The sequence below is a fragment of the Entelurus aequoreus genome, linkage group LG01, assembly GCF_033978785.1.
Source record: "Entelurus aequoreus isolate RoL-2023_Sb linkage group LG01, RoL_Eaeq_v1.1, whole genome shotgun sequence".
Lineage (NCBI taxonomy): Eukaryota > Metazoa > Chordata > Actinopteri > Syngnathiformes > Syngnathidae > Entelurus > Entelurus aequoreus.
Genome location: NC_084731.1, coordinates 37722488 through 37742364, shown reverse-complemented (window position 1 = coordinate 37742364; position 19877 = coordinate 37722488). Strand labels below are relative to the sequence as shown.

Sequence of the window (19877 nt, the reverse complement as noted above, 5' to 3'; positions counted from 1 at the left end):
AACATAGAACACTTCACTCAACACAGACATCATCGAAGTTCACCTTTAAGCATTCACACACAGGACCAGCATTTTGAAACAAGAAAGGTAAAAATTACAAGTAAAACTGCACACAATCTATCTGTGGCAGATAGTTATGACCAAGTCATACCTGTGCCTTGTATTGCACATAACTGTGGTGTGTTCAAGGACCCTGTATTAAAGTTAGAAACAGAGGTGTCACAAGTGTGTAAAGCCAGGGGAGGTCAACACCCAGGAGATGCCCTAATAATTATAATCATAATAACGTTGATGTATTATTATTCATATTATCCACTGATGACAATATACAGTATGTGTATCAGCTAATCTCTACTTTACATATAGTCTCAGAACATTGACATATTGATAATCATATTTAATTGAATAATGGCAGGTTATATAATTATTTATTTGAAATAATATTCTGGCCGCTTTATATTAAATTTGTTGGGACTTTTTTGTCAAAAAGATATGTTTTAGTTACGTTTATCCCATCTTTAAAAATAAAAAAACCCAATTAAGGTTTTTGCTCAGTGGTGGGCCAATACTGGGAAATTTGTTATCAGTCAAGTAAATACAGGGCTAATATCGCCAATACTACTTTTGACTTGAAATGTCATCATCATTGAATAATTGTTTGTATTTCTTGGGTTGATTATGATTATAAAAACACAGGAAAACTATTTTATGCAAAACAAATATAGAACTAAAAACAACAATCCAAAACAATGTAATAGTAAACATATAAAAAACATATTCCCCTATTATGTTCTTCTATACACAATTGCTTGCAGGGGTAAGAAAGTCCCGATTACAAAATAACAAACAAAGCAACAATGCAAGAAAAAATATAAACAATAAAATGTAAACAAAACCACAAAAATAACACACATTTTTTGTGGAAAATAACGCCAGTAGTCAGAAGAGCAGGGGAAAGTGTCTGAGTGAGCAGTACAGCGAGAGAAAACCCCGTGATTTGCTGGACGTATAGAATTGAAATTGCAACTCAAATTCCATCTCGCTAGTATTGATCTGATACCAATACCCACCTTGGTATCGATACTGTCGAGATCAGGGGTCCCCAAACGTTTTGATTTGGGGGCCGCATTGGGTTAAAAAAAATTGGATTAGAAAGGACAGATTTAAAAAAATATTAATAAAAAAAATAAAATAATATTAATTAATTTTTTTTACTTGGGACTTCCTGTGGGCCGGATTTTGAACGCTGGCGGGCCGTAATTTGGGGACCCCTGATCTAGATGGATACGCCCAGCCCTAATTCTTGTATGTTTTAAAATATATCAGTATATACATATTTTTTCTGCATGCTAACATATTTAGAATGGGTGGAGTTTTGTGCATGAGGGCTCAGAATTTGGTGTATACGCTCCTGTGTGTGGTACACGTACGACGCAGTTCCAGAATCATTGTCCAAGTGGATGTGATTAGAAGTGCGATCGCGGTGGTTTGATGTTCTCATCTGTGTGTGTGATTGAAGGCCTGTGTGCGTGTGCGTGTGCGTGCGTGTGTGTGTGTGTGTGTGTGTGTGTGTGTGTGTGTGTGTGTGTGTGTGTGTGTGTGTGTGTGTGTGTGTTTGTGCGCATTTGTGTGTGTGTGCTGTCTACATGCTGGTGACGCAGGTGCAGCCTCGTCCTCCATCCCGTATGCTGCTGTTTATTTTAGCAGGCTGACACCCTAATGGGCCCTGATGGGATGATTGATGAGTGCAGCCCAGCAGAGCTCAGCCTCTCTCTCTCTCGCTCTCTCTCTCTCTCTCGCTCTCTCTCTCTCTCTCTCTCTCTCTCTCTCTCTCTCAATCTAGGCACATAGCCAACACCGAACACACACACACCTTCCACTACTAGCTAAAAAAGAGTTAAAAAGTTGCTTTTAATATTTGTCTGTAGCATGGCTGCTCTTACGACTGCTGGCAGAGAAGGCCTTTATGAAATATGATTTATCATTATTAGAGGCGTGTCACATAGCTGGCAGCCATTCCAGCGGCAGCTGCTGTAAGCCACACAAGCACAGACGGCTACAAAATTAAAAGAATGATCAAAATTAGGGCTGTCAATGTTAACGCGTTAATGCATGTGAATAATAATAAAAAGATTTTAAAAAACGTGTTACCATGAATGAATGAAGATTAATCACAGTGTTCGTTTGTATGTATTATTTATGTATATTTTGTCATCTTTCATTGGTATAGATTTTTTTGTTTGTTTCCATTCAGCCAATTACAGTTAAAGGCCTACTGAAATGACATTTTCTTATTTAAACGGGGATAGCAGGTCCATTCGATGTGTCATACTTGATCATTTCGCAATATTGCCATATTTTTGCTGAAAAGGATTTAGTAGAGAACATCGACGATAAAGTTCACAACTTTTGGTCGCTGATAAAAAAGCCTTGCCTGTACCGGAAGTAGCGTGACGTCACAGGTTGAAGGGCCCCTCACATCTGCACATTGTTTACACCAGCAGCGAGAGCGATTCGGACAGAGAGAGTGACGATTACCCCATTAATTTGAGCGAGAATGAAGGATTTGTGGATGAGGAAAGTGAGAGTGAAGGATTAGAGTGCAGTGGACGCCAGGGTGTATCTTTTTTCACTCTGACCGTAACTTAGGTACAAGGGCTCATTGGATTCCACACTTTCTCCTTTTTCTATTGTGGATCACGGATTTGTATTTTAAACCACCTCGGATACTATATCCTCTTGAAAATGAGAGTCGAGAACGCGAAATGGACATTCACAGTGACTTTTCTCTCCACGACAATACATCGGTGAAGCACTTTAGCTTCGGAGCTAACGTGATAGCATCGTGCTTAACTGCGGATAGAAACAGAAGAAACATGCCCCTGACTGGAAGGATAGACAGAAGATCAACAATACTACTATTACTTCTACTATCAGGAGACACCGAACCAAACACTGGACCTGTAACCACACGGTTAATGCTGTCCAGCCTGGCGAAGCCTAGCAATGCTGTTGCTAACAACGCCATTGAAGCTAACTTAGCTACGGGACCTCGACAGAGCTATGCTAAAAACATTAGCTCTCCACCTACGCCAGCCCTCATCTGCTCATCACCACCCGTGCTCACCTGCGTTACAGCGATCAACGGCGCGATGAAGGACTTCACCCGATCATCGGTGCGGTCGGCAGCTAGCGTTGGATAGCGCATCTGCTATCCAACTCAAAGTCCTCCTGCTTGTGTTGCTGTAGCCAGCCGCTAATACACCGATCCCACCTACAGCTTTCTTCTTTGCAGTTTACATTGTTCATTAAACAAATTGCAAAATATTCACCAACACAGATGTCCAGAATACTGTGGAATTTTTCGATGAAAACAGACGCTGTTTGTGTTGGGACACAATGGTGTCCCAATACTTCCGTTCAATCCGTGACGTCACGCACAAACGTCATCATACCGAGACGTTTTCAACCGGAAGTTTCGCAGGAAATTTAAAATTGCACTTTATAAGTTAACCCGGCCGTATTGGCATGTGTTGCAACGTTAAGATTTCATCATTGATATATAAACTATCAGACTGCATGGTCAGTAGTAGTGGGTTTCAGTAGGCCTTTTACATTAATCTTATTAGTTATTTCTACTGTATTTATGTGTGTGTTAAACCTACCCTTTCAAAGTAGCAACTATGTCAAAATCATCCATTCATACATCCATTTTCAAAGTGCAGCAAATCACACCATCTAATATATCATATGAAAGATGTTGATGGGGGCTTTCCAGACCCGTACTTATTGTATCAAATGGCTCAAATTTAATGACGCAAAGACCAGAAAACATGTTTTACCTGGTTCTCTTTTGGAAGTCAAAAGTCAATATCACAGTTCAAGACCTACTGAAATGATTTTTTTTTATTTAAACAGGAATAGCAGATCCATTCTATGTGTCATACTTGATCATTTCGCGATATTGCCATATTTTTGCTGAAAGGATTTAGTAGAGAAAATCGACGATAAAGTTCGCAACTTTTGCTCGCTGATAAAAAAAAGCCTTCCCTGTACCGGAAGTAGCGTGACGTCACAGGAGCTAGTATTCCTCACAATTCCCCATTGTTTACAATGGAGCGAGAGAGATTCGGACCGAGAAAGTGATGATTACCCCATTAATTTGAGCGAGGATGAAAGATTCGTAGATGAGGAACGTTACAGTGAATGACTTGAGAGGCAGTGATGGACGTATCTTTTTTCGCTCTGACCGTAACTTAGGTACAAGCTGGCTCATTGGATTCCACACTCTCCTTTTTATATTGTGGATCACGGATTTGTATTTTAAACCACCTCGGATACTATATCCTCTTGAAAATGAGAGTCGAGAACGCGAAATGGACATTTAAAGTGACTTTTATCTCCAAGACAATACATCGGTGACACACTTAGCTACTGAGCTAGCGCGATAGCATCATTCTCAAATGAAGATAGAAACAAAATAAATAAACCTCTGACTGGAAGGATAGATAGAAAATCAACAATACTATTAAACCGTGGACATGTAAATACACGGTTAATGATTTCCAGGCTGGCGAAGGTTAACAATGCTGTGCTAACGACGCCATTGAAGCTAACTTAGCAACCAGACCTCACAGAACTATGTACTCTCTCATTTTTCTATTGTGAATCACGGATTTGTATTTTAAACCACCTCGGATACTATATCCTCTTGAAAATGAGAGTCGAGCACGCGAAATGGACATTTAAAGTGACTTTTATCTCCAAGACAATACATCGGTGACACACTTAGCTACTGAGCTAGCGCGATAGCATCGTTCTCAAATGAAGATAGAAACAAAATAAATAAACCTCTGACTGGAAGGATAGATAGAAAATCAACAATACTATTAAACCGTGGACATGTAAATACACGGTTAATGATTTCCAGGCTGGCGAAGGTTAACAATGCTGTGCTAACGACGCCATTGAAGCTAACTTAGCAACCAGACCTCACAGAACTATGTACTCTCTCCTTTTTATATTGTGGATCACGGATTTGTATTTTAAACCACCTCGGATACTATATCCTCTTGAAAATGAGAGTCGAGCACGCGAAATGGACATTTAAAGTGACTTTTATCTCCAAGACAATACATCGGTGACACACTTAGCTACTGAGCTAGCGCGATAGCATCGTTCTCAAATGGAGATAGAAACAAAATAAATAAACCTCTGACTGGAAGGATAGATAGAAAATCAACAATACTATTAAACCGTGGACATGTAAATACACGGTTAATGATTTCCAGGCAGGCGAAGGTTAACAATGCTGTGCTAACGACGCCATTGAAGCTAACTTAGCAACCAGACCTCACAGAACTATGTACTCTCTCGTTTTTCTATTGTGAATCACGGATTTGTATTTTAAACCACCTCGGATACTATATCCTCTTGAAAATGAGAGTCGAGCACGCGAAATGGACATTTAAAGTGACTTATCTCCAAGACAATACATCGGTGACACACTTAGCTACTGAGCTAGCGCATAGCATCGTTCTCAAATGAAGATAGAAACCCATCAACAGCCGTGCTCACCTGAATTCCAGCGATCAACGGCACGACGAAGGACTTCATCCGTGGGTTTGGCGGCAAGCATCGGCTAGGCGTAGTAAGTAGTCCTTGTTGTGTTGCTGTAAGTATTGTAATGCCCCGCAGTGGAGAAGGAGTCACACGGACGAGGAAGCGCTGCTCAATTGCTTTATTAAAAAGCGGTAACTGGTTGTAGTTCAAAAAGTAACGCACACACATACACGAGCTGCTGTTAGCCAAAACTCACGCTCACACACACAAGTTCTCCGCCAACTCACTCGCGCATGCACGTTCCCCAAACCCTTAAAGACATTACACTAATGCAAATATCACAGATATTATAGTATTGTACTTAGCCGCTAAGACACCGATCGATCCCACCTACAACGTTTTTCTTTGCAGTCTCCATTGTTCATTAAACAAATTGCAAAAGATTCACCAACACAGATGTCCAGAATAATGTGGAATTTTGTCGAAGAAAACAAGAGGCTTTTCTATCGGGTCCGATGGGGTCCAACCACTTCCGTTGCTTTTATGACGTCACGCGCATAAATCATATCCAAAGGAGTTTTTCAACCGGAAGTGTGGCGGGAATTTTAAAATTGCACTTTATAAGTTAACCCGGCCGTATTGGCATGTGTTGCAATGTTAAGATTTCATCATTGATATATAAACTATCAGACTACGTGGTTGGTAGTAGTGGGTTTCAGTAGGCCTTTCAGCCGTCTGCCGTTTATGTTATAAGTTTCCAATAAATATAAAAATGTATTATAAATTATATAATGGTATTAATATTAATAATAAATAAGTAAATATTTGTTATTTTATAATAAAAAAATAAGAATATATTTTAAGAAGTTTTAATTTGATCAGGTTGTGCTTGGATTTATATGTTTCGTAGGATCTTTCATGTCTATGATTTAATAAATGTATTACCTTGCAGATGGATAATGTGCGTTATCCTGCTCTTATGTGCAGACATTCCAGGAAGATCATAAAACATAAAGAATATATTACATACAACTGTATCAATGCAACATAGTTTTTTACAGCACCCTGCAGTTGTTGCCCTGTATCGCTAACCTGCCTTTGCCCTCTTTTTTGTCTTGCAGGAGAGCAGCGCTCCGAGGGCCAACTGCAATAAAATGATTATGATGTTTACAGATGGCGGGGAGGATCGGGCACAGGAAATCTTTGAGAAGTACAACTGGCCCAACAAAACGGTCAGTCTTTTGTGTGAAGAGGTCATCAAGTAAAGTGCTTTCTTGTCATAAAGTCACTTTCAACAAGTGTACGTAACATTTAGCACTCTTACCTTTGGATTTGCTCTTCAAAGGTTCCATTGCTTCTTTGTCTTCGCTCTTTATCTGAGCTACAGCCTTAACAGCTCTGACCTTTGCACTAATTACACACTTTATCCTGAAACACTAGAGAATTACACACAATAGGTTGTGTCTCACCACTCGACTCGCAGCCATAGCAATATTTCTCATGCTGCCCATGACTGTCTACTACTTATCTTTGTATCCATTACTATTTATATCCTTAACTATACATATCCATAACTATCTGCTATTTATATCTATAACTATCTATAGTTATGACTATCTTCATATTTATATCCATTAATACTTACTATTTACATCATTAACTATCTATCTATAACTATCTACTATTTGTATCTATGACTTTGTATTATTTATATTTATAACTATATCTTGAACTACCCATGATTTATATACATAAATATATACTTTTTATAACTTTAACTATTTATATCCAAAAATGTCTACAATTTATTCCCATTACTATCTACTATTTATACCTTTAACTATCAATATCCATAACTATCTGCTATTTATATCCATGACTGTCTAGTATTTATATTGATAACTATATACAGTATTAAATGGTCTACAATGTATATCCAAAAATATCTATTATTGTATATGGGTGTACAATAAAATGCACACAGTAGAGGGTACAATATGATACAATAAGTACAGTATAATATAGTAATATAGTATACAGTACAATACCATACAGTACAGTGAGATCGGTAGGTCGTGAGTTCAAACCCCGGCCGAGTCATACCAAAGACTATAAAAATGGGACCCATTACCTCCCTGCTTGGCACTCAGCATTAAGGGTTGGAATTGGGGGTTAAATCACCAAACATGATTCCCGGGCGCGGCCACCGCTACTGCTCCCCTCACCTCCCAGGGGTGATCAAGGGTGATGGGTCAAATGCAGGGTATGATTTCTCCACACCGAGTGTGTGTGTGACAATGATTGGTACTTTAACTTTTTTTTTTTAACAATACAGTACCTGACTGTACAGGTCATTCAAATACAATACAAAACAGATAAAACTCTTATACCGTGTGAATTGTTTGTCTTTGTAAATTACAAATAATAAGCTCCATTGAAGCAAGTAAAAAATATTTAAAGATTAATACTTTAATTAATTAATACTAAAATATTTCAACTTGATCTGTTCTTCCTTCCAGGTGCGTGTTTTCACCTTTTCGGTGGGCCAACATAATTATGACGTCACTCCCTTGCAGTGGATCGCATGTGCCAACAAAGGTAGCTCATGTGTTCCTTGAACTTTGCTCTCATTTAAGACTAATCTTATTTTACAGTCTATTGTTTGTTTGGACTTCATCGGACGCTTCTTTGTGAGTTTTTTTCTTTTGCGTATACTTTTGTATAAACACAATTTCGACTTAAGTGTAAAAATAAGTCGACTTTTTAAAGGAGCATATTAGAAATTATCTGATCACAAATGTGTCCGCATCATTCAACTTACTGTGTCATAAGCTAAACGGAATAAAATACTGCGACCTTTAGGTGTTTACAAAAAAATAATTACCACTTCACTTCGCCTTAAAGACAGCGTAGGTCCATTCCAGTAAATTCCAATAAACAGGTTAGTGTTTTTCATACCTATCATTGTTCTTTGTTTGACTAATTTCACTTGATCAAACCTTTTCTAACATTCCACACTACAAAATAATAAAATAAAAAGGTATCAATCCTGCTGATATCGTATTGGTATTGGCCAATACTAAAGGTTCCAATATTAGTATCGGAAATGAAAAAGTTGTATCAGGACATCCCTGCTGTATTATTACTATAATTATTATGAATGTATTGTTACTTATGAATTATATATTTCTCATTACCGGTATATACGGTTATATAGTTTTTTATAAAATATAAAATACTGTGTTACAGGTGACAAAGGGTATCATTATTATTATTTAATAATTATACTTCTTATCGATACATGTTTGTCTTTTTTTAAAGGGAAACTGCACTTTTTTAAAATATTTGCAACAATCCTTATGAGAGACAAAAAGACATAGGATTGGGGTTTTTTTGCGTTCTAACCTGTAAAAATCGGCTCATTCTAGCTGGCTATCAATGCAGCTAAAGGGAGCAATCAATTCTACCTCTAAATTACTTAAAAACTGCATCCAAAAACCGCCAACAATACCTAATTCATGTTCTGTAACCTGTATAATACCCAAGCTGTAGCGACATTGTTTTTGCAAGAGCGAACACTGCGGAACTCTTTTTCTACCGTGGTAACACATTGTTTTGTGACAGCATACTACGGTATTAGCCATAAACTAGCTACGGCAAGTGTTAAGCCAGTGGTTCTCAAACTTTTTTTGTCATCCCCCACTTTGGACAAGGGGGAGTTTTCAAGCCCCACCTGCCCCCATCGCCCCAACAGAACGCTAATGCCAAGCTTAGCATTTTCAAATTTATCGAACATCAAGTAACATCAAGTTTTATACATTCAAACTCAATAACATAAAATAAAATCAAGTTCAATAATAAATAAAATAACTGTGCAGCTGTGGTATAACTTGCATCAAGTTCAATATCAAATAAAATAACTTGCATCAATTCAATAATAAATAAAACAAGTGTTATAACTTGCATCAAGTTCAATAATAAATCAAAAAAAGGGTTATAACTTGCATCAAGTTCAATAATAAATCAAAAAAAGTGTTATAACTTGCATCAAGTTCAATAATAAATCAAATAAGTGTTATAACTTGCATCAAGTTCAATAATAAATCAAATAACTTGCATCAAGTTCAATAATAAATAAAACAAAAGTGTTATAACTTGCATCAAGTTCAATAATAAATAAAACAAAAGTGTTATAACTTGCATCAAGTTCAATAATAAATCAAAAAAAGTGTTATAACTTGCATCAAGTTCAATAATAAATAAAACAAAAGTGTTATAACTTGCATCAAGTTCAATAATAAATAAAACAAAAGTGTTATAACTTGCATCAAGTTCAATAATAAATTTAAAAAAAGTGTTATAACTTGCATCAAGTTCAATAATAAATCAAATAAAAGTGTTATAACTTGCATCAAGTTCAATAATAAATCAAATAACTTGCATCAAGTTCAATAATAAATGAAAATAAAAGTGCCACTTTGCAATCTTTGCCAAAAAAAGGAGGACAGGGCAAGTGAACATGAGTTTTACAGTACTCCAGCATTAGTGGCTGCAATGAGCCTGTTTTGCACTGCACAGCTTTTCAAATCGGGGTTGCAGGCTTGACACTGCCACTGTTAAAACCTCATTGAATTCGGGGCTGAGCTGCCTTGACGCGAGTGTTTCCCCGGTGAATGACACATTGTGTCCATTGCGCATTTGGCGCAACCCTCTTTATTAGAGCCTGCAGCCCGTTTCTTGACTTTGCCATGCGCGCCATCAGAGCAAAAGCCCACACAGTTTTCCCATTTAAGGTCGTGTTCTTTGAGGAAACTGTCCATTATCTTGAACAGCTCATCAGCAGTGGCTCTATTTTTTATGTATTTGCAAAACAGCAAATCCTCGCACAGTGACTCGCCATTCACAAAGCTTCCGCTTAGCCCCGCCCCCATTAGTTACTGTTGCTGTCTGTCAAACTTTCGCTCCTACCTAGAAATGTAAAGCATACAGGAAAAATAAGTAATTTACATTTATCTATATAGCGGATTTCACAGACAGAATCACAAAGTGATTTCCAGTGTGTATAGAAAATGAAAGCATAGTAAAAAAAAAAATCAAAGAATATAATAATAAAAAAATAAAAAAAATCTAAGTGAAATTTCCTCCCGTTCCTCGCGCCCCACCTGTCATGTCTCTATTCCCCACCAGTGGGGCGTGCCCCACATTTTGAGAAACGCTGATTCAAGCTAACGACTGCATCAGCAGCTGATTTGCTTTTGAGGTTGTAATGCACAACACAATGTGATAGGGCACCAATCGGTGCTGACTGAAAAATATAAACAATCATAATGCAGAGTCTGTAAAGTATTAGCACACATTTCATGTTTTGTTTGTACACAGCTAGCTCAACAGCGTATGTACTGTAGTTTTACTAACAAGCATGGTGCGCTGTGTGTATCATGATCAATATTATAGTGACTCACTCGATAGACAGGTGTGCATTTGGTCCAGCTGGCCGGAAACGTTTTTTTAAATTTTTTATTTTGGGTAAGCATGCCATTTATCTTGGCATAGCGTGGCTCCTATTTCCACATTTGCAGTGTAAAGTGTCGGCAATGTCACTCTCTCGGCTTCTGCCTGCTCCAACATTTCACTCTCTGTTTGTGCTTAAGCAGCAGTTCATCTTCCGTATATTCAGCTTCAAAAAGATAAGGCTGTGAATTCTCATTTGTCCGAAAATAGCCATCTTTATTGTCTGTTACCAAGTCTGCCTTCATTAGAAAACACGTTTGTTTCCGGAAGTAGGAACATATTTTTTTCCGGACGTCGAAGGTACATTGCTAGCGGGAAAGGAAATAAATGCGCTGAGGAAATAAGTTCTGGTAATGTATAAAATGACCAAAATACGGTAAATATTGTACATACTGCATATTGTTAAGAAGGTATCTGTTACTACATTATATATAGACTTGCAGTGTGTATATAAAACGTTGATGGAGGGTTTTGAAGTTGTTTTGGAGGGCTTTAAAGGCTACAACAGTGACTCCCATTAGTCACATCTTCCAAGCTTTTTATATCATCTTCAGAATCCTAAAAAAATAAACACACATATGTGTTCTTGTCACTTATAATTATTGTAAAAAATAGGCACAAAGTACAGTTCCCTTTTAATTTCTGATGTGATTTTTAAATATATATTTTTTACTTGTTTGGTTGCATTTTCAGAATATTCATCGAAGAACAAAAAACGAGCTGCGGGCTGCAAATGGCCCCCAGCCTGTCCCCTTCCCCCTAGCATATTGGAACATTACAGCGGTATATGAAATATTAAATAAATATTGTAATTTGTGCCTGTGCGGGTGTGATAGCCAGCTCTGCTTTCTGCCGTAAACGATCATCATGCTTGACGAGAAGTTATTAGGCAAATGGTCTTTGCAAAGAAAATAGGTTATTGATTCAGTCATCATCGCTGTACCATGCAGGTCCAAATGATCCAATTCCTTGAGTCACTCTGCGCCTCCTCTGGCACGCGTCTAGAGCAGAAAACTGCATAACTATGATTTTTTTTTGTATGTCTATTCACGTGCACGGACATGTGTGCATGTGTAATATATGCGCGGCGTCTCGCTAACTCAAGCTTCCACGATAAAGTTCATCATGTGTCAAAGTAATGGGAGCCGTATCGGCCGTTTGATATTCAGCGGAGGCTGTCTCCATTTCACGGCTCTTTGTATAAACACTCGCGGTTAATAACTTGGCGAGCGGCGTGCTTATTGACCCGGGCGGTCACTCTCCTCCATTTCTAATCATGCAGCGCCCAGGAAGGGGGCGGCGGGGGTTAGCATTCCCAATGAGTCTCCTTACATCGCCATCCTGCAGGACAATTGTGACTGCTGCCAGGTCATCGGCCATCCTGATGATGCAGATGACATTCCATCATGTACGGTGTTCCCTCGCCACTTTGTGGTTCATTTACTCGTTACTACAGTCTCAGTGCATTGCGGATTTTAAAGTACCGTTTAAGACTGTTATGCACCCAGAGTTTCCCCTACGTGTACTTATTTGTGAGGGCCGACACAGCAAAATAAAACTGCCACACCTTAAAAATTAGGTTTTTTTCTGTGAAAACGGATTAAAAAAATATAATGTATGATTGGATATATAATGCAGTGGTGTGCCGTCAGGGCCAGCAAGCCCTTCTCTGCTGGCCTAACATAACCAGAAATCATGATCATAATCATACTTGCCAACCCTCCCGTTTTTAGCGGGAGACTCCCGGTATTCAGCTTCTCTCCCGATAACCTCCCGGCAGAAATTTTCTCCCGACAAACTCCCGGTATTCAGCCCCTCCAGCTCAATGAGGACCTGAGTGGGGACAGCCTGTTCTCACGTCCGCTTTCCCACAATATAAACAGCTTGCCTGCCCAATGACGTCATAACATCTAGGGCTTTTAGAGAGTAGAGTGCACAACTGCGCACACAACAAGGAGACGAAGCAGAAGAACGAGGAAGTTACAGACATGGCGACGCCGTCGACGAGCAAGATGAAGAAATACGCTTGCAAGTTCCAAAACGAATGGAAACAAGAATTTCAGTTAATCCAGGACAGTTCGAAGGGGAAGGGGTATGTAATTATGTTGCCTGTACATTTTGTGAAACAGACTTCTCCATTGAACACGGTGGCCGAGTCATGAACGGAGGAGAAGTTAAACAGGACAATACTGCCATCTACTGGATAGCCCCCGGAACACTGAAATTCAAGTATTTATTTTATTTATATGTATAATAAAATAAATATATATACATATATATACAGCTAGAATTCACTGAAAGTCAAGTATTTCATACACATATATATACGAAATACTTGAGTTGGTGAATTCTAGCTGTAAATATACTCCCCTATTAACCACGCCCCCGCCCCACGCCCCATCCCCACCTCCCGGTATCGGAGGTCTCAAGGTTGGCAAGTATGATCATAATTAAAGATAAAAGTAGAGATGTCCAATAATATCGGACTGCCGATATTATCGGCCGATAAATGCTTTAAAATGTAGTATCGGAAATTATCGGTATCAGTTTCAAAAAGTAAAATGTATGACTTTTTAAAAGGGCGCTGTACGGCGTGGTACACGGACGTAGGGAGAAGTACAGAGCGCCAATGAACCTTAAAGGCACTGCCTTTGCGTGCCGGCCCAATCACATAATATCTACGGCTTTTCACACACACAAGTGAATGCAAAGCATACCTGGTCAACAGCCATACAGGTCACACTGAGGGTGACCGTATAAACAACTTTAACACTGTTACAAATATGCGCCACACTGTGAACCCACACCCAAATAGAATGACAAACACATTTCGGGATAACATCCGCAACCTAACACAACATAATCACAACAGAACAAATACCCAGAACCCCTTGCAGCCCTAATTCTTCCGGGACGCTACAATATACACCCCCCCCCACCCCCACCCCCACCTCAGCCTCCTCATGCTCTCTCAGGGAGAGGATGTCCCAAATTCCAAGCTGATGTTTTGAGGCATGTTAAAAAAAATAATGCACTTTGTGACTTCAATAATAAATATGGCAGTGCCATGTTGGCATTTTTTTCCATAACTTGAGTTGATTTATTTTGGAAAACCTTGTTACATTGTTTAATGCATCCAGCGGGGCATCAAAACTAAATTAGGCATAATAATGTGTTAATTCCACAACTGTATATGTCGGTATCGGTTGATATCGGAATCGGTAATTAAGAGTTGGACAATATCGGAATATCGCATATCGGCAAAAAAGCCATTATCGGACATCTCTAGATAAAAGTAATTTTTAATTTACTTTCCCTAAATATCTAAAAGTATTCATATTGTCTTCATGTCATATTATGCTCCTTCCAATGCTGTTGTTTTTAGTTTAGAGTTTGTATCCAATCAGAATTCAGCTAGCTTATGTTGCCATGCTGTACCAAATCTGCCCGGAGCCTTCAGAATCAACCATGCAGGCCTCTATGCATTGTATGTGAACGGACACATACAGGTGATAGACAATGGTGATAGCCAATCAGACCACGAGTTGTTGTCAGTAAGGCCTTCTAGATGGCCTAATGCTGTGATTGGATACTCACTTGGGAGTCCCAAGTGAGTATCCAATCAAAAGTTGCGAAAACAGGAAGTGGCACCGGAACCATACGAGTCATAGAAAGCCACAGAAAACTCACCGGTACATAACCACAAAGATAAAGGGTTTGTCTTACACCTAGTAATCCGCTGTGGACAGATGAAGCCAAGCAATCCAGGTTTAGCGAGTGGTGCGCGCTCTCGCGAAGGAAATGCATTTTTGGCAGGCAATCACATTTTGGCACAACACCGGTGGCGAAATGGTTTGCCCGTCACTTTCACACAAATTAACCGACTACGACGGCGTCGGATGGGTGCTACAAATTGTGAGTTCAAATTATTATTTTTTTTTTTTCATGTTTTATACAATTATTTTAATTTTGACAGTACCATGTAAGATGTGTTTTAATTGCTGAAGCGGGTTTATTGAATGTTAAATGCGCCGAAAAATAGACCCTTTTGTACACTGTTGAGAGATTCAATGCGCAGTAGTGTGCACGTGTGTTTCTGTATAGTATCTCCAGCTGTGTCCATGTGGTGACATAAATTACGGTATTTTGAGAGGTGAAGTCGCACTAAGTAGGACATCACTGAAGGCCTAGGTGAGAAACGCACGGCCCGCCACTGATATAATGTAGGGCTGCAACAACTAATCGATTAAATCGATTAAAATCGATTATTAAAATAGTTGCCGATTAATTTAGTCATCGATTCGTTGGATATAGGCTATGCGCATGCGCAGAGGTTTATTTTATTTTATTTTTTGTATTTTATTTTAAAAAAAATTTTTTTATTTTTTTTAAAGAAACCTTTATTTCTAAACTGCAACATTTACAAACAGCTGAGAAACAATAATCAAAATAAGTATGGTGCCAGTATGCTGGTTTTTTTCAATAAAATACTGGATAGGATAGAAATGTAGTTTGTCTCTTTTATCCGATTATTAATCGATTAATCGAAGTGATAATCAACAGATTAATCGATTATCAAATGAATCGTTAGTTGCAGCCCTAATATAATGTAATATATTTTGGGGGGTTCTTATCTTTCTATAGCTGTTTAGAGGAGACACTAACATGAGCGTGGATCCACGTTAGCTTTATATTTCAACTGACTTACATAAACAACTTAAGCAATGTACGTAACATGTACGCAACTGCGGTCCTTCAACAATCGCCATTCCTTAGGAATCAAAGTATATCTTCGTATATTAACTATAGCCTCTTTGCGCACTATTGACTAGTGACGCACTGAAAATTCAACCGCTGACAAAAGACTTTGATCACCGAAAGAGCGCTGTCAAAACCGGATGTTGTGATGACGTAGGCATGACGCACGCGATTGTATGAAGCGGAGGCAGCGTGTCTGCAATGTGGACGTATTTTAATATATCCCAGATATACCCACAGACAGCAATGTGCAAATATTAAGAGGACTTTTAAAGAGAGAAAATGCAGTTGGAGCATCAGCACCAAGCAAGTGTGACGTCAGGCTGGGTGCAGCTCTCGCTGTTTGTTGCGGACATCGAGCGACAGAAGTAAAGCCTCTCTAAACACGAACAAAGTCTCCAATAACCACAGAAAAAGATGCTACATTTGTTGCAAGTCGTTTTTAATCAAGAAAAGGTCACTAAAAGTATTGAAGTCTCTGGAATATTAAAAATGTGTCAACAAAATGCAATGGACAATAAGCAGCAACAATTAAAAAATAGAGCAAATAATAAAAAATAATAAAAAACATTTGTGATGACGAAGGGCTGGAAGATGTCAAAATATATGTTAATATTAGTGCTGTCAAAATTACCACGATAATAACGTGTTAACTGCGCTAATTTTTATTATTAACGCGTATGAAATGCACTCCTTTTTGACCTTCGGTTCATATGTTAAAACAGCACCATCTTTTGGTCAGGTTTGATCATTGCAGGTATCCTGTTTGAGCGTGACTTCCCGCTGAACTTGCTTTGCTAATATCATTAAAGGTGCCATATGCAATAATGTGGCCAGAAATGGTACTGCAATCACGGTCAAAATTCTGTAGTCCCCCAAGAATGTACAACAATTCCTCTCAACTAAAGAGGAGAAATATAACCTTAGAGGAACAACTAACTTGAAACATTTGTATGCGCGTACAACATTTAAGACCTTTAGCATATCAGTATGTGGAATTAAACTATGAAATGGATTAAGAAAATAAGTTAAACAATGTACTGATATAATCCAGTTTAAGAGGTTGTTCAAATGAATAGTGCTTACAAAGTACAAAGAAAAGGAATTATGAGAAATACCTTCAACCTTATTGAAAACGGGATATTCTTCATCTCAGTATGTTTATCATGACTGACTTAATTATATAATGCAAGAACTGCTGTATTAATCATTCACTGATGTAATTGTGTTACAAAAAGAAGACAGTAAATGAACATATGTATTTGTAAATGCTCTGAAGTGGGAAAGGGGTAAAGAGAATAATGAACATGTTAAAATTTTGTGTTGGTATTGTGCATAAAATAAATAGCGTCCCTGCCTCGCGGATATACAACGTCCCCCATCGGAATAACCCCCAGTGGGAGGTTCCGGGAACGTAACACGCCTGAAAAAGGAGGGAACATCGTACATGAAGAACATTCGATTCTGTCTGCAGAAATTTTTTTACTCCTTGTTAATTATTTTCTTTATTTGCAGGTTACTACTTTGAAATCCCGTCCATCGGCGCCATCAGAATCAACACCCAGGTATTGATGGTGCAAGATTGTACACAAAAGTAATGGGAATAAACATGCAGCAGCTCATTTACTTCCCCCGCTGGCTTGTCGGCCATAACACACTTCATCTTTAAACGCAATGACACAAATAAATATATATTTATTTAGTTTATATATATATTTATATATTACTTATATATATTTATTTATTTATATATGCACCTTATTGCTTTTTTATCCTGCACTACCATGAGTTTATGTAACGAAATTTTGTTCTTATCTGTGCTGTAAAGTTCAAATTTGAATGACATTAAAAAGGAAGTCTAAGTCTAAAGCTGCTGGATGCTGACCACTCATGAGTCAAATGCATCTACTGCCATCTTGTGGCAATAATTATAAAAAAATACATCAGGAGTTTGCCGGCAGTCACAGCTATCATGTTTTTTTTAACTGGATTAGGGTTGTACGGTATACCGGTACTGGTATAGTATCGTGGTACTAATGAATCAAAAACGGCACTGTACTCCGGTTCAAAAGTACCAGTTCCCGGGCATGACGGTGCGTCGTGATGTCGTGACATTTCTGGTTTTACGAGCAGAGGAGCATGTTCGGCAACGCACAATCACGGAGTACTTACAAGCAGACACAGTGTGTAGACACAAAAAAGGGAGAACGGACGCATTTTGGCTTAAAAACTAACGATAAAGGCGACGTTATAACACTGAAACGCCCTCAGGAAGAGGTGCTTTAAGACATGGCTAGCTAGCTAGCTGCAAACGTCCATTCGCAGTCGGCAGTGTTTTAGCTACTTCTAAATCACTAGTCCTCGCCTCCATGGCGACAAATAAAGTACGTTTCTTTCAAGTATCATCCCTGCAGGACGAGGAAATGCTAAACATGCTTCACTATATAGCTCGGTTGGTAGAGTGGCCGTGCCAGCAACTTGAGGGTTCCAGGTTCGATCCCCGCTTCCGCCATCCTAGTCAGTGCCGTTGTGTCCTTGGGCAAGACACTTTACCCACCTGCTCCCAGTACCACCCACACTGGTTTAAATGTAACTTAGATATTGGGTTTCACTATGTAAAAGCGCTTTGAGTCACTAGAGAAAAGTGCTATATAAATATAATTCACTTCCCTTCACTTCACTTCACTACACACCGTAGGAGGATATGATAGCTAACCGCTAACAGCAAGCTAGCACCCTGAATGTAAACAAATGCCATGGGTGGATCTACATCTAACATCCACTGTAATGATACCAAGTACAATAGCGTTTTTAGTCGATATTACTATGATTGCATCGATTTTTTTTTTATCGTCACAAATTTTTGTTTCCTTTTTTTAAAATTCATATTATGTTTATAAACTCCGGAAATATGTCCCTGGACACATGAGGACTTTGAATACGACCAATGAATGATCCTGTAACTACTTGGTATCGGATCGATACATACATTTGTGGTATCATCCAAAACTAATGTAAAGTATCCAAACAACAGAAGAATAAGTGATTATTACATTTTAACAGAAGTGTAGATAGAACATTAAAAGAGAAAGTAAGCAGATATTAACAGTAAATGAAAAAGTGGATTAATAATCAATTTTTACAGCTTGTCCCTCATAATTTTGACAAAATAGAATGAGAAATGACACAATATGTTACTGCATATGTCAGTAGCTAAATTAGGAGCCTTTGTTTACTTACGTACTAATAAAAGACAAGTTGTCTTGTATGTTCACTATTTTATTTAAGGACAAAATTATTCTTCGATTGCAATAAGAAACATATGTTTAAAGTACCGTAAGATTTTTTTGTTAAAATCAAGCCAATAATGACATTTTTTGTGGTTCCCCCTTATTTAGAAAAGTACCGAAAAGTATCGAAATACATTTTGGTGCCGGTACCGGTACTAAAATATTGGTACCGGGACAACACTGAACTGGATGCTAATTAAAGATAAATTTGCTTTAGTTGACCACCCCCCGACTATAGCAGACCTAAGTGTTATTTCCTGCCTTGTCAAATGAAAATAAGAATTGGATGGATTGTGTGTTAATATTAAGAACATGTATTTGAATGCAAGGTGATGATTATCTTGTTAATATGAATGATAGCAGCAGTAATGGCCTCTTAGTGGCCTAACAGGGCTGCTGTGACTTTATGTGCTTTGGCTCCTTTGCACCACAAATCTGTGCTTGCTACCTTTATTATGTTCCCTAGATTGTTCTAGCCAGGCGTAAAATTCCCCTTCTACTCCGTGAAAAGGTCTGGCTGTCAGCGTCCTGATGGAATATCTCCCCGTGGCGCGTCTAAGCGGACTTTTATTGAGCTAATAATAGAATAGGTTACGCCTGTCAGCACCTCACTGTTCAGGCCGGGAAAGCAAACGGGAGCTCGGTGGCGGAATGACCCCCCCAACCCCCCACTCCCTGTCTCTTTGAAGGATATATACTCAAAGGTCAAAATTGACCAAAAAATGTCCTTGTGCTGTTTTCAATGTTGACGTTACC

General features: G+C 38.5%; 1 protein-coding gene across 3 annotated transcripts in view; it reads left to right on the top strand.

Annotated features, from left to right (window-relative positions):
• Positions 1–19877, top strand: part of cacna2d2a (calcium channel, voltage-dependent, alpha 2/delta subunit 2a) — a 567930-nt gene that overhangs the window by 491316 nt on the left and 56737 nt on the right. For all 3 annotated transcript variants that reach the window (XM_062049868.1, XM_062049860.1, XM_062049852.1), the window contains 3 exons: positions 6684–6794; positions 8082–8160; positions 17347–17396. In XM_062049868.1, coding sequence (XP_061905852.1) covers positions 6684–6794; positions 8082–8160; positions 17347–17396 — 240 coding nt within the window. The remainder of the gene's footprint in view (positions 1–6683; positions 6795–8081; positions 8161–17346; positions 17397–19877) is intronic.